At 50.9% G+C, this 14,323-nt stretch overlaps 3 protein-coding genes across 3 annotated transcripts; 2 read left to right on the forward strand and 1 right to left on the reverse strand.

The window, feature by feature from the left end:
* Window positions 1-755: 755 nt before the first annotated feature.
* Window positions 756-1,220, forward strand: J4E82_007009 (uncharacterized protein; the record flags this gene model as incomplete). Its single annotated transcript, XM_051733258.1, has 2 exons — window positions 756-836; window positions 888-1,220. 2 exons carry the CDS (start codon window positions 756-758, stop codon window positions 1,218-1,220), a joined length of 414 nt encoding a protein of 137 aa, XP_051587003.1.
* A 1,385-nt stretch (window positions 1,221-2,605) lies between these two features.
* On the forward strand, window positions 2,606-5,675 carry J4E82_007010 (uncharacterized protein; the record flags this gene model as incomplete). Its single annotated transcript, XM_051733259.1, has 2 exons — window positions 2,606-2,906; window positions 2,962-5,675. 2 exons carry the CDS (start codon window positions 2,606-2,608, stop codon window positions 5,673-5,675), a joined length of 3,015 nt encoding a protein of 1,004 aa, XP_051587004.1.
* Window positions 5,676-12,842: 7,167 nt separating this feature from the next.
* Window positions 12,843-14,216, reverse strand: J4E82_007011 (uncharacterized protein; the record flags this gene model as incomplete). Its single annotated transcript, XM_051733260.1, has 2 exons — window positions 12,843-13,122; window positions 13,171-14,216. The coding sequence occupies 2 exons, from the start codon at window positions 14,214-14,216 to the stop codon at window positions 12,843-12,845; spliced, it is 1,326 nt and encodes a 441-aa protein (XP_051587005.1).
* Window positions 14,217-14,323: the final 107 nt, after the last annotated feature.

A 14,323-nucleotide genomic window follows, 5' to 3' on the forward strand; every position in this document is an offset into this window, starting at 1 on the left:
GGGGATTTGTGGACTGTCAGGCAGATGCTAGATGGGATTTCTAGGTGTTGCCACTAGCGTACGCGGGCAGACGCGCTCGACGCGTGTGTCACGTGCTGACGTGTAAATCGAGAACTTGCCCTGTAAGAAGCCACACAGCTCGCTAATCTCCTGGGTCCAGGAACAGTAACTAATTTCCACGTGGAGCAATATCTTTGCCGTCGAGGTCTATCCCTACACACGTCCCGATGCAGATCGATGTTGAAACTCGACGTTGTAATTGATCGACTACCGACGTCAGAGAGGTTAGCGTGGAGATCTGATCGATTTCAGTCTTGGCAGATTTCCGGAGAAGAGAGCACTCGTTCGCATCGGATGATCCGAACAACTTCAATTGCACCTCAAACATGCCACCCGCACGACTAGCCAACGGGCTGCTCGGGACTTTCCGAGCAGCCTCACTTCGAACAACATGTGTTCGTCCAGCAGCCGCCTCAACACAGCGGTGCTCATACCATTCGTATGACTATGCTCAACCGCCGCCGTTTCCTCCCGCCGAATCTGCGATACTTTCTTCCGCATACGCGCACGTACCAAATCATGGGTTTACTATAGATGCGCTCAAGCTCGGTGCAAGAGATGCGGGATATCTCGATGTTTCTACCAATTTGCTTCCCAGAGGTGTTTTTGATTTGATCAATTACCATCTCGTCACTCAGCGGCTGGCTCTACAAAACAATGTTCAGTTCCCAGAACAAGGAGAGCAAGGAAAGAAAATGGGCGTCGGCGCCAAAGTCAGGACCTTGACGTTGGCGCGACTGCGAGCAAATGAACCCGTCATACATCGATGGCAGGAGGTAGGAGGATGAGTAGAAGAGAATCAAGGTCAGCCAGCTGATACTTGATAGGCACTTGCAATTATGGCCCAACCTACATACGTCCCGGCATCCTTGGCCGAACTTGCAAGACTCGCGGACGAGGTCTGGTTCCTGTCTGGCGACCAGAGCGTGGATAGCAGCTGGTACACCAAGCGCGCGACCCTCTCTGCCATCTACTCTTCGACTGAGATGTACATGACGCAGGACAAGTCGGCCAACTTTGTCGAGACGGAACAGTTTCTAGACAATAGACTACAAGATCTCACCAAGGTTGGTGGGTTCATGGGTGGACTGGGCGAATGGCTCAATTACACGGGTCACTCTGCCGTCAACGTACTGAGGAGTAAGGGTGCGCGCATCTGATTTTGTAAATGCAATCGACGGGTGTTTGACCCGTGTGCTCGGCGCGCTTGACCGAGCCTACTTTTTATATCATATATTTCGGTGCGCTTCACCGAGCCTCCTTTCTATGTTATATGTTTCTACTTTTTTTTTCCCCCTCGCTACACTAGCGACGACGTCATTGCACAATCGATCTCGATGAGATGTCAGATGTTGCATTTACTGTACAAACATGTCCTCCAACTTTCCCATATCTTCGAAAACCGTCGAACTATGGGGACACTAAGTCTGTAACTAGTGTCGGTGATGCTGTGGTGCACCTGATAGACTTACGAAACGATATTTGGGTTTCAGTTCGATGATTTGACCGGAAGGTGTTTCCGGAGCGGCCCTGCCTTGGAGTTACTGTAACAAGTAATCTGCGATCCGAGCTCAATCGGTGATCTTAGATAGAAAGTGGCATCACCCCACCCGTGAGAGCAAAAAATATTCACAGCGCACTCTGGGATACGAGCAGCAGTCATGATCAGTAGCTCGGTCAAGACGGCAAACGTCTGGGGATCCAGACGTATCCAGGCCTGACGAGACCTGTTTGCAACGTATGCGTGAGAGGGAAGGATTGGCGTAGCGGTTGCAGCTGGACCCTTGATTTGTGACCAGCCGCTCGATGGGCGATGCCGACAGCGATTGAGCAGGGCGCATTCGATTCCAGTGCAGTAGCAGAGACGCCAATCAAACACGCGAGGCTCAGGAAGCCGAACAACCAAGGTCAGATCAGGGTCCAGGGAATCGATGTGCGCGTCCCAGCCGTTGCAAAAGTGACCTCATTTTTAGAGGGGATAGGCGGAGCTAGTTGTGTGCAATCTCGATGGAGGCAGGGCATCTTGTGCTGTTGTGTTCAGAGTGCCAGATGCGGGTCTAGTACCCGTCGCATGGACGCGCAGTGCAGTTGCTTGACGGGGCAATGTATACAGGTGTCAGCATCAAGCCACGGCCATCAGCGATTGGGAGATGAATCAGCGATGTCGAGGGGCATCGAGGCATCGAGAGCTGGCAAAGGGTCTCAGGTTGGCAGTTTCTGGGTTAGGAGAGTCGATGCAATCGGCGATTGCGCGGGCGGTAGTCGCTTGCTTCTAGCCCCGGGAGCGCCACATGCTGCCTCTCTCCCAGGTACACTCGATCCCCATGCAGTTTCTTGGCATCGTGGAAATCGAGAGCATCGAAACGGGCGTCCACATGAAGATGTATGCCCATCATGGCCTCGAACTCACTAACCTACAATCTCCTCAGCCAACTTTGCTATTCGACAGCCCCGCCCAGCACTCGAGCAGCATTCACACTCACCACCTAGCGCACATGGAGAACATCCTCCCCGAGTAGACCCGCCAACCCTTTGCACCGCAGCCATGATGAACGAGCGTCCAGGAACCATTCCTGCCGCTGCGCGATCCCATCCACGCCGCCCACCAGCCCACCAGTCCGTCTCCCTCCGCCACAGCCCGCCCGCCTCGTCCAAGCGGAAAGTCAAAGCCTCGACCACAACACAGAGCTCACCAAACCTCGCCAGCGACAAGGCCAATCCGCCGTCGAGCGTCTCGCCACAGCTGCTCTCCAACAAGACCAGTTCCGGCGAGAGCAGCGATGCCGGCCAGTGGTTCGAGAAGACCAACAACACGGCCAGCCACGGCAAGTCGTCGTTTGTCGACAGTGAGTCTTGAGCCACCCACATCGCTGCCGAGCGATGCCTAACTGTGAGGTCTAGATGAACCGCCTTTCTTCCTCCAGAACTCGTCCTCGTCAGAGACACCGCCCGAAAACTCGCAGTATGCCCACGCACACCCCGCCATCCCATACCGCCCCGGCCTTGGCCAGATGGGCACCGACGGCAGCAGCACCGAGGACTTCCGAAGCGTTATCGACGACCTGACCGTTGCCAACAAGAAGCTCAAGCAGAAACTGCGCAAGTACGAGAAGCTCTACGATGCCCACCTGCAAGAAGAGAAGCTGTTCGAGGTGAGGTTCCACGGTCTGCCAGACCACAAGAAGAAGGAACTCGAGGAGACTCTACGCAAGTTCGCTTCCGAGCTCGACGAAGGCACCGCCAACGAGTACGCCGACATCTCTGCCTACACCCCGGCCCTCCAAACACACAACACGGCTTCTTCGACTTCCCGCTTCGCCGAGTCGGGCTATGCCTCCCTCTCCGCCTCTGGCCACAACTCGTCCGCAACCAACCAAGACTCCGACCGCCGCAAGATGACCAAGTCCGCATACAGCCGCCAACAGCAAACCATCCAGTCGTACCTTCACGACATCCCCATGGGCTTGCTACCAAACACCAAGAGCGTTCCAATGACAGACAAGTCCAAGAAGAAGATGGTCGTACGTCGTTTGGAGCAAATCTTCGCTGGCAAGCGATCCGCAGCCGGCTCTCACCCCCAGCAGATGCAGCAGCAGGAGGTAGCTCAGTCGGCAGCTACCGCGGACCGTGAGCAGCGCGAAGCAACTGGACAAAACTTCAAGCCCGAGGGCCAGCGCGAAGCACGTATCAGGAACGACAAAAGTGCCGATGCTGCTGCCGAGGACAACGATACGCCCCAGGACGAGGTTATCCACGGATTCCGCCCCAGTCTACATATCGAGGAACACGACTTTGCCGGCTCCGGTTCGTCTCCCGATCAACGACCCACGCGACCACTCGACTTGGATCCTTACCGTGCTCAGGTGCCTGCCGAGAACATGAACTACATCCGCCATCTTGGATTCTCCCCACCAGACATGAATTCCGGAGATGCACCTCTCGGCCACGGGTGGATATACCTCAACCTGCTTATCAACATGGCGCAACTGCACACGCTCAACGTCACCCCCGAGTTTGTCAAGGATGCCTTGCACGAGTACAGCAGCCATCTCGAAATGTCTCGCGATGGACGCAAGATTCGATGGAAGGGCGGTCTCGACGTCACCAAGCACAGCAGTGGCAGCTCGTCCGAGCATTGGAGCGGTGCCTCACCAAACGACACAGGCTCCCTTTCGCCGTTCAAGCGAATGAAGACGGGCACCAGCGGCACCAGCAGCGACATGCTCGACGAATCCGAAAAAGCAAAAAGACAGGCTCGGGTGCAGCGCGAGAAGGAGCAGAACAAGTTCGCCTACAAGCCTCTCTTCTTCCACAAGGACGAATCGGAGAACGAGGACGACTATTACGCTTTCGATGCGGAATCTTCAGCCAATTATTCTTATCAGCCACATCCTGCTGGAAACTCTTCTGGCTTTAGTAGTTCGATTATGCAGAGCTCGAGTTCAAAGCCGAGGAGACGCGACGACGGACCTATGATCTTTTACACCAAGGCCAAGTTTTGCACGGATCTGAGTGGAGACCGTAACGGTGCTTTCCTCACTATGCCTGGTAATTACCAACCCATCACAACCCAGCCTCTTGGCGCCAAACAGACCACGTCCCCACAGACCAAGACATCCATGGATCTATCTGAGCCCCGAGGCCCTCTGGACGCTACGCCCATGGACGTTGATTCTGTGGCTGGTTCACGCACCGTTTCAAGTGGCGACGACCTAGGCTTTTCGCCTGAGGCTTTGAGGGACGACAGCGGGAACACTTCCCCTGAACTCATGGATTTCGAAGCCTCTGGTCTGGGCGGCGTACAACCAGAAGATAATTTTTCTATCCATGTGAGAAGATCACAAGTTCCTACCGCGCCATCGCATGGCGCTGCAAGGAGGATGTCACACTTGTACCCCAAGGCCATCCAAGATGCACTCAACTCCCGCCTACAATCTGAATCCCCCGAAGTCGAATCCCCGCGATCGAGCCCGCACAGGGTAATTGAAGAAAAGATTCTTTCGGCATCTCGCAAAAACCTGCCTTCGTCCACACTCCCACCTGCATCGTTCCTGCCCCTCGATTCCTGCTCCTCCGGCGACGTAGACAGCGATTTTGCATCCGATGCGTCTTCGGAGCCCGACAGCGACAGCGATTCTGGGGGGCCCGCGACGGCTATGCAGATTTTGAACATTGCGCCCATTGCTTCTGATGTATCAGAGGGCAGCGAATCAGACTACGAAGACAGTGATGACGGGTCCGTTGACTTGTTGGCGACGGCGAGAAAGCAGGATCCTACTGCTGTCAGGGCGAGCGAGAGAGAGTACGACGCTGCACTTGCGGATCGCCTTGCTGAGGAGATTCAGGCGGGCAGTAGCGCGGCGACGGCGGGTGGTGGAAGTGGTTTCAACTCTCCTGTGACGGACGTCCGCGAGGCGGCTAGACTTGCAAAGAAGGCGAGTATGGCGGGTAGTAGTGCGGCGAGCCAAAGCAGCATGGGGGGTGCTGGAACGGGAGGACAAGGACAACATCACAATAATCCCCAGGGCAATTTGAAGAGGGCGAGGACGAGCGATGGATTTAATAATCAGCAGCCGCCCAAGAAGAGTCCCAAGACGAGGAGGATGGGGGAGTGAAGAAGAGAAGGAAAGAAACAGAAAGAGAAGAAAGATTTTGAGCGTTCACGTTTGGGAGAAAACAAAATCCCACATATGAGATGAAAAGGAGTTTGGATTGGGCGGTCACACAAGGGTCGCTTTTTTCACATCTGGGTCTTTATTCTCCATAGTTGTGGATGATTTCGCCATTTTGATACCCCCTTTTCGTTTTGATTTTTTTCAACGTAGTTTATAGCTTTTTTTAACGACATATTTTGGTTGATATATATGTATATATTTACAGAGTATTAGTAGTAGTACTTATCAATGACAAGTGTCTACACAATATGAGCTTAGTTCGATTAGCAATTGGATGCTCTGCATACGACTAGAACTGTGATGACGGATGGGCGAGTTTACTACGCAATCGTAGATCTGTCTTGATCTTCGCTGTGTTGAATGGAAAAAACGTCTATCTGATACAACGTTCACTTGAGGGACCAGCTCTCAAGCGACATTTTTCGCAGTTCCGCCGTCTCGAGTAGCTTTGTTTGGGTGTAAGGTTGTTGGTGTCAGCCTGGCTGAGGAAATGCTTTATTCCGTACGCTGATTAGTGGTTGTTCATTAATCAATTGCCGACACCTGTAAGATATCTTCGTCGTTTTTTGACTTGCGGTGGTTACCGTAAGAGACGGCTTTGCGGCCGTAAGAAAGAAATACATGGGTCTCAGTACGGGAAACCTTCAGTAAGGTTGTTATTACCTTGTTCGAGTAGACTACAAAGTCATAAATGAGGCGCTACTCTGCCTCCGCCTGCGCCTATTGGCCGACACCTTACCAGCGCAACTTTATACCTGTACACCGTACAATTTGTGAGGCGAGTCTGGAGGCTATATCAAACTTTAAGTAATCCTCATTTTTCGTAATTCCACGAACATGTGTAGGCGGTGTATCTTTCTGGGTCATGAATCTGGGCAGTTAGTATATAACACCCGCTCGACATCATGACCTCTATCTGCCAAACAGATCTACCATCACTTTCGCACATCAATTCAGCACCGCTTACACTTCCCAAGAACCAACACATACACTCTTTCCTGAACAAGAAGTACAGCCCTACCAATTCCTTCATCTCTCCCCTACTAACCCTCACAGACCCATCTCACAATGCGCTTCCTCTCCCTAGCCATCCTCGCCTCCGGCGCCACTGCCTGCTTCCAAACAAGCCGGTGCTCCGCCCCCAACGGTCCCGACATCGCCGTACAATCAAACGGCAAAAACGACCCGGAACACAATCAAGCCAGAGTCACAGTCGCTTTCAAGGACGGGAGACATGGACCAAACACTTTTGCTGGAATCGTTAATCATCTCCGCTGCGATGTCATTGTTAAGATTAGATCGCCGGCTGCGAATGACGCGTTGCAGTGCTGGGTCGTGCCGTACAATGAGCAATGTAATCTTGATGTGTCGATTGCGGGACTTTGGTACCGTCAGTCTTGTACCTCCTAGGAAGGTTCACGCTGGTTGCTTGATGACAGTCGTTGGTGAGAAGAGAATGGGTTTTTGGTATGTTACAATTGTGACTGGGCCGTTAGAAACGATCATGACGGCATAGTGAAGTAGGTTCGAAGAAGGGGACAAATAAGACGTTCTATCCAGAAACCTGTGCTCTTCGGCTTATCTTGCGCTCACACTATGAGTTGTCGTGATTGGGTTGTGATAGCTCTTGCCTGCTGGAGACTTGACGTTGTAGGCTTCCATCTATTCTGTCTTTTCGCGCCAATGATTTCTCAAGATTTGGTATTCTTCTTGTGTCTCTCCCGCAGACGAGAAGCTACAAGATTGCTTCCAGTTTCGCACCAACTCGCGGTATGTGGAACTCTTAGTCTACGATTCCATGAACATGACTGCCGGTAGTTAGGTAGCAACGTGGCCAAGACGAGGCACATGATGGCGCTGCGGAATAAAGAACGTCTGGGTACGAGATCAAGTTACAGTTGCTGCACATGTGGAGATGTGGAGGCTGAGCAAGGGAGAGAATGATTTCCTCTCTACACAGCCCCGCTTTTAAGCCGAAAGGGGATTAGTGACCGCCCCAAACAGCCTGCCTCAGGCTGGAACCTCAGCTTCTTCAGCCCTTTGCATGCGCTCTAGAACGTGAAAAATGCGTGCGGCTGATTCTTCAAGTGATCTGCAGGCGTAATGGCTCCCTGCTTGTCGTTGGTTGTCTTATAGTACGTATTTCCCCCGCATTTCTGGGTTACCATGCGTTTCGATTCCGTACCACCTTACCTTACTCCTACTTCTTCTACTGCCATCACACCTGCAAGTGCAGAGGCCGAAACCAAGTCGCCGTTTAAGCTCACGCAGTCCAGCGCCGGGTGTATACTTAATACAATCCGTTCCCTTTTCCAGTTCAAATCTTCGCTATCTCTCCCGTAAGCTATGGGTCATTCTCAATCCAAACACCCTGCTCATCAACCAACTTCTTCATATCCATATGATTCTCATGCCGATTTTACCTATGCGCCTCTGAACCACCCACGTCATTTCAGAATCCTACATCTGAAGCGCATTGTGTTTCAGGGCTCAGGAGATTGGAAGGATACGGTGCTAAGTGGTACCCTCGTAGAAACTTCTCTTGATAATGTGCCAGAGTATTTCGCTCTTTCCTATACTTGGGGCGACTCTACGCTCTGTGACTATATCTTAATTGATGGACGAGTGTTAAAGATCACGCGATCGTGCGCAACTGCACTACGACGAATGCTCAAAGGCAAGCTCGAAAGAGTGATATGGGTAGATTCTATCTGTATAAACCAAGCACGTATGTACATGCATGACCTATGAATAAGTTATATCAATGACCGTCCAAAGGCGATACACAGGCGACCCAAGAAAGAAACACCCAGGTCGCTTTCATGGACGAGATTTACAACAAAGCGATACAGGTCAATGTCCATCTAGGTGAAGGAGATGAGAGAACTGAAGTAGCGGCCAAAGCGGTAAATAAGCTAGGTGCCGCTTCTTTAGCAGTGCTTGCAGCGAGGAAAATCGGAGTGGGGGAGGAGACGATGAGGAGGCAGTACGAAAAGGTTGCCGATGAAGTCCTTCGTAAGTTGTCCACACCTGACCTGATTGGAAGAACGGCAGATTGCATGAGCTATCCTCAAAAATACACTAGCAGTCCCTCATGGCTCGCTGCAGTGAAGCTGCTAACGTCGATTAGAAATCTCTCAAGAATTCCCATATGGCAAACTCCACCCTATATTGCGCTTACCCTGGTTCCGCAGAGTTTGGGTCTTCCAAGAGGTTGTTTTAGCACGGAAAGTGGTATTCTATTGTGGCGAACGTCTGATAGCTTTCGAAAACCTGGCCTTTGCAACGGACTTTACACGTGTTCCATATTCGAAACCTGACTCACTGTCACTTCACTGGAGATCGTATCTCGAAGGTCATAATGCGTGTATCTATCATCTTCGGCTAAAAGAAAAGGGAGAAGAAGCGAAGGTTCACCATCAGTACCTCCTAACTATTGTAGCGAACTTGGATGTCACGCAACCAGAGGATAAGATCCATGCGATGTACGGATATGCTAAAAGAATGGAATTGGATTGGCCAATTCCGGACTACACGAAATCTGTCGCTCAAATATATACCGAGGTTACTGTCGCTTGTTTCCGGCAGTCGAAAGACCTCGGAGCTATACTTATGGCTATAGGTCCAGCGAGCGAAGAATTCGGGTTGCCATCTTGGGTGCCGGACTTCTCAAGGCGTTTTACAGACTATAGTCCGTCAAAGCCGCCGAAAACAGACCTAGTGCCCTTCAGGAACAAACAGTGTTCAGGGGCGACTGAATGCGATTGGATTCTCGAACCAGATGGAAGACGACTCAAAGTAAAAGGAAGAATAGTTGATTACATCACAGCTATCAGCAAACCTTGGCAAGCCGACTCTACCACTACACTACTCGGAGGCGCAGATTTCAACTCGGGTCAAGTATTTGACAGTCTCATTGAATGTATTGGCTCCTGGTACGAAGTCGCCTTGCAACGAAGCATGACCCACAACGGCGGCGCGGATTCTGCGCACCAATTTGTGGCTATCTCGGACCTTGTAGGTCTTCTCACAAGTGCGCACTTGGGTCGCACTACACTTCCTGACCAATTCGCCGAACATATCTCTGTCCTCATCAGTTGCACCAGAAGGGACATGGTAGCCTTGCGCACGGTTTTTATCCACCCTGGTAACGACAACAACCAAATCAGCATTACACCACAAATGCAACAAGCTATTGAATGTTTGATGCCAATGATATGGAAGTTGATCTTTCGGACAACAGTGAAATCATGCATGGGCATCAGTAATTACAATGCCAAGGCTGGAGATTTGTTGGTTGTACTTCACGGCATGGCGTCACCATGTGTTATAAGGCCTTGTGCGGGAGGTTTCAATTTCATCGGTGGAGCTTTCGTGCCTGAACTTATGAATGGCGAGTTTTGGGAAAGAGGATCAGACGAGGATGATGAGTGGTTCACCCTGATCTAGAATCTATCTTGGACCTATAAGAGATCTTTCGTCTCGGCCATCCATGGCATAAAACTGGTTTAACGTTGGCGTCAAACTTGTGGTTCAATATCTTGGTGATCGTCAGTCCCAGTCATGAATTTCTTGGAGCCATAATACAAGGACAGTGTATATAGCGAAGTTAGATATATCGATCACCTAGTCAAATGAACAGGAGATAGTATGTTGCTTTATGCTACTAAGCTTATGAACGAAACTAAGCGACACAATAAGGGGGATTGAAACCCTACCCAAAACGTTAAATCAATCGAGAGAGCCCTAAAGAAGACACAGCTTATCTAGTGACGTGATGAATGCATCTTACCCCGCACGATGCTGCGTTGAGTGTCAGCTGCTAAATTTAGAATAGATCCTGTTACGTCTTGCAATTACTACCTGAGGCTTCTTGCCAAGGCTCTCTTAAAGGCCAGCTTTTTCTCAGCTGAACTTGTATCTATTGTTGCGCAATTCCTTATCATCTCGCTATTACACCTTCATTGCCTAAAGTCCTACTTCTTTGCAATAGGAAGGCTTCGGCCAAACCTAGCCCACAACATTCTACGTTCATTGTAGCCTAAGTTTCCGATGGAGCCCGTCAGCCTTACTCTTGGTGCAGTTTCCCTAGCTGGCCTTTTCTCTTTGTGTATACAATGTTTCGATCTGGTTGAAATTGGACGGAAGACTAGCGTGGACTATGAGATTATGGTCGTGAAACTCAGCATAGAGAAGCGGCGATTGATGATCTGGGGCGAAGCAGTGGGTATACTGAGGCCGGACCAGGACAGAGATCCTCTTCTGGACGACCTGGAAACGCGAAAACTGGTCGAGAGAATACTCTCAAACGTTCAGAGACTATTCGATGAAACGCAGAATCTTAAGTCGAAGTATGGTCTGGAGAAAACGTCCTCAACGCAGAATAGTCCGAAAGCAATAGTTCAGGGCAGCGCGGTTTGCTCGCTGTCTTTTGAGAGCTCACCACTGGTCCAATTTCATACGGGATTCTCTGAGCATATAAGAAAAGTAGGGCTTGTGGAGAAGACTCGTTGGGCAATTCGAGATTCAAAGAAGTTTGCCGCCTTGATTCAAGATTTGAAGGATTTGCTGGATGGGCTTGGTGAGATCACAATATCTTCCAGATCAACAATCCTCAAGGGCCAGCTTATTCGGGAAGAGACGCAATCAATGTCGGATCTCAAGATGTTGACAGTTATCGAGCAGACGTGTTCCGATACAGATTGGAGGAGTTCTGCCAGTTCTGCGAGCACCTACTTCATCAATCAGAATCGGCTAACAACTGAGGGGCGAGAAGATATACAAAAGTGGATGCAGGTTTGTCCTCGCCGAGAAGTTGCAGAAGGTATATCTTCAGGTCAGGATCATGGTCAAACGCTGCCAGATATTAACGGGATTGCGTATGAATCATCACAACTCGCGGTTTCCCAATACCCGCCACCTCATACGAGACAGAGCAGTCCTAGTAGTTCTAGTCGTCTTAGACTGAAAACTTTCGGTACATGCATCTCTGCCATATTTATGACACGGATCGTATGCTTACTTGCGCAGATACCCCGTATGAGAAGACAGACACGCAGGTACTTGTGCTATGCAGCACACATGCATTGAAAGCATGGATTCCAAAGACAGACAAGACTTTCTACCCCGTTTACAGAATTCCTCAGACCACGACCGCAAACGCCATCACCGCTTCCCGAATGACGAAAGCTATCGTGGTTCCACCTCATTTTCATTACCCTAGCATTACCATCTACTGCCCTCCTCGCATGCGCTTCGTGCACATGGCGCTGAGTATTCTAAATCCGCATGCGGACGTCCAGGAAATGGCTCAGACACAGTTTCACATTCGTTTCGACGACCGTCTTCTCGATCGGACAACTTCTTTTAGTGGCATTACGGAGAGAATGAGGGGTTACCACCGCGACATTGAGAACTGTTTTTCCACTAGAGATAGTTCTCAACAGAGGATCTTAGATTCTATCGACATGAATTGGCTGGAACAGCGAATAGAAGTTCTAGATGATCCTTCCTACCAGCCGGTTTTAGCTACGCTAGAGTGGAGTACGATCTTCCGACAAAGCAAGGACGACACACACTGTGCAGGGATTATCATCATGGCGGGCGAGGATACATGTTGGAAAATGTTCAACACTGCACCAGTAGTGCCGCCCGACACCCTTCAGGATGGGAGAGTGTACCGTCTAAGGGAGTTGGATGGCGGAGAGCCGAGGTATAAATGGAAGGCTGAACACTACTGTAACGTTTCCGCCGACCTCAAATATAAAGCGCGCTTTGGTGGAGAATGAACATACCGTTCGAGCTATGCATAGCTTTAGCTTAATGTCGAAATGTTAGGTTCGAATGCAAAAGAAGCTTCGCATGTGAGCGGGTTCAACGACGGGTGTGAAGCAATTTGCAAAGGCACAGTACGATTCGATGTTACCACGTCTGTGAACGAAGCCGAATCCTGGATCCGTTCTTTTAACTATCACCATCCAACTCCCCAGTTCCAAATATCCATCCCGTGATATACCCTGCGCCATTGAACGCCCGCAGCCCACACCTCGTACAGCAGGTAGAAAAAGACGTTCTCCGATGTCTCATAAGTTAAGCTCAAGATTGAGCTCACCAAGTAGTAGCAACCTGAGGATATTCCTTCTTGCTAATCTTGAGATCGTCATAGACAGAGTCATCACCATGCAGATGCTCAACTCTTAGCTCATCCTCATGTTCCAGCTTCTCAATCTCCTCTTGCGGAGTCTCCTTGTCATGCTTCTGGTCCTTGGTCGTCGGCTCAACACCCGCCTCCATCTTCTCGCCGATAAGCAGAATCTGGCAGTACTCGTAGTCCAGGTACTTGGGCTTGACCTCGACCCAGGCTAAGCCACGGAATTCATCGATAAACCTGCTTGTGGTCAGTCAAAAAACATTTAGTGAAAAATAAGTCACGTACTCTTTGGGAAAGCCAGGTTTCTGGTCCAGCTGAGCAGAAGCCGGGCCACTGCGTTCAGGGTTCTTGACGCTCATGATGAAGCTACCCTGATCTTTGATACCGAGGTCTTCCTGCACCTCGCCAAGCTCAGAAGGTATGGTGGTGGAGTAAACGAGATGGCATGTGCGGTCTTCAGTGCGTGTAATCGCATATACACCCTCCGCAACTGGCGCAACTGGCTCTGTGCGTCGACTCCCCTGCGTCTTCGTCTCGTACTCGTTTGCGCCAAAGAAAGTCTCCTTCAGTTCCTTGATGGACGTGTTCGCCTTCTCGACAAACGCCATAAAGCGGTCGTTGTGTGACTTGGGGAAGACCTTCTTGGGGAGCGCAAAAAGCCGGATGTTGTTGGAGTCGGCGAGTGCACCGTCACCTAGTTTGGCTCCAGAAGGCATGGGGCGTAGGACGAAGAAGGTACGTTGGAGGTCACCGACGCTTTCCGATTCTTCGATGCCGACGCGGTTACGGGTGAAGAAGTAAATGACACCCTTTTCGAGGATGTTGGATGGCATTTGCTTGGCGCGCTGGGAGGACGACTCGATTGCGCCTTCGCCGTCTGCGGCGGGCTCCTTGGGAGCGCTGTCATCTTGCTCCGGGGTGTTCCCTTGTGTGGTCCCTCCGTTTGTGATCTCGTCGGCCTTGGGTGCGGCTTCAGTGTCTTCTTCAGTGTTTTCTTCAGTCGTCGAAGGCTTCTCGTCACCAGTGGCTAATGCTTTCGTGTCGCTTGCGTCGACAAGGTCTTCAGCAGCTGCCACTTGGGCCTGCTCTTCCGATTGCTCTTCCTGCTGTGCGTCGTCGGCGTCGTCGGAAGCGTCTTTCGTGTCGCTGTCTGACAACTTGCTTGCGTCCATTGTCTCCTCGATAGTCGCCTGCTTCTTCGACGCCTTGCGATCGCGCTTTGGGGACGGCTCAACTTCTGGCTTGCGCTTGGTGCCAGCTGCTACATCATTGCCTTTTGCAGGACTGGAGTTGTTGTCGGTCTTGCGTACGGAAGAGCGTGTTCCTGCCATTGTCGCTGAAACAGAGTCTGGTGTGAATTGAGATGAATTGAGATGAATTGAGATGAACTGAGACAGATTGGTGAAATATCGTAAACAGGAAAGTGATATAGATGAGT

This window comes from Alternaria postmessia, assembly GCF_024291825.1.
Source record: "Alternaria postmessia strain BMP 2775 chromosome Unknown scaffold_44, whole genome shotgun sequence".
Classification (NCBI taxonomy): Eukaryota; Fungi; Ascomycota; class Dothideomycetes; order Pleosporales; family Pleosporaceae; genus Alternaria; species Alternaria postmessia.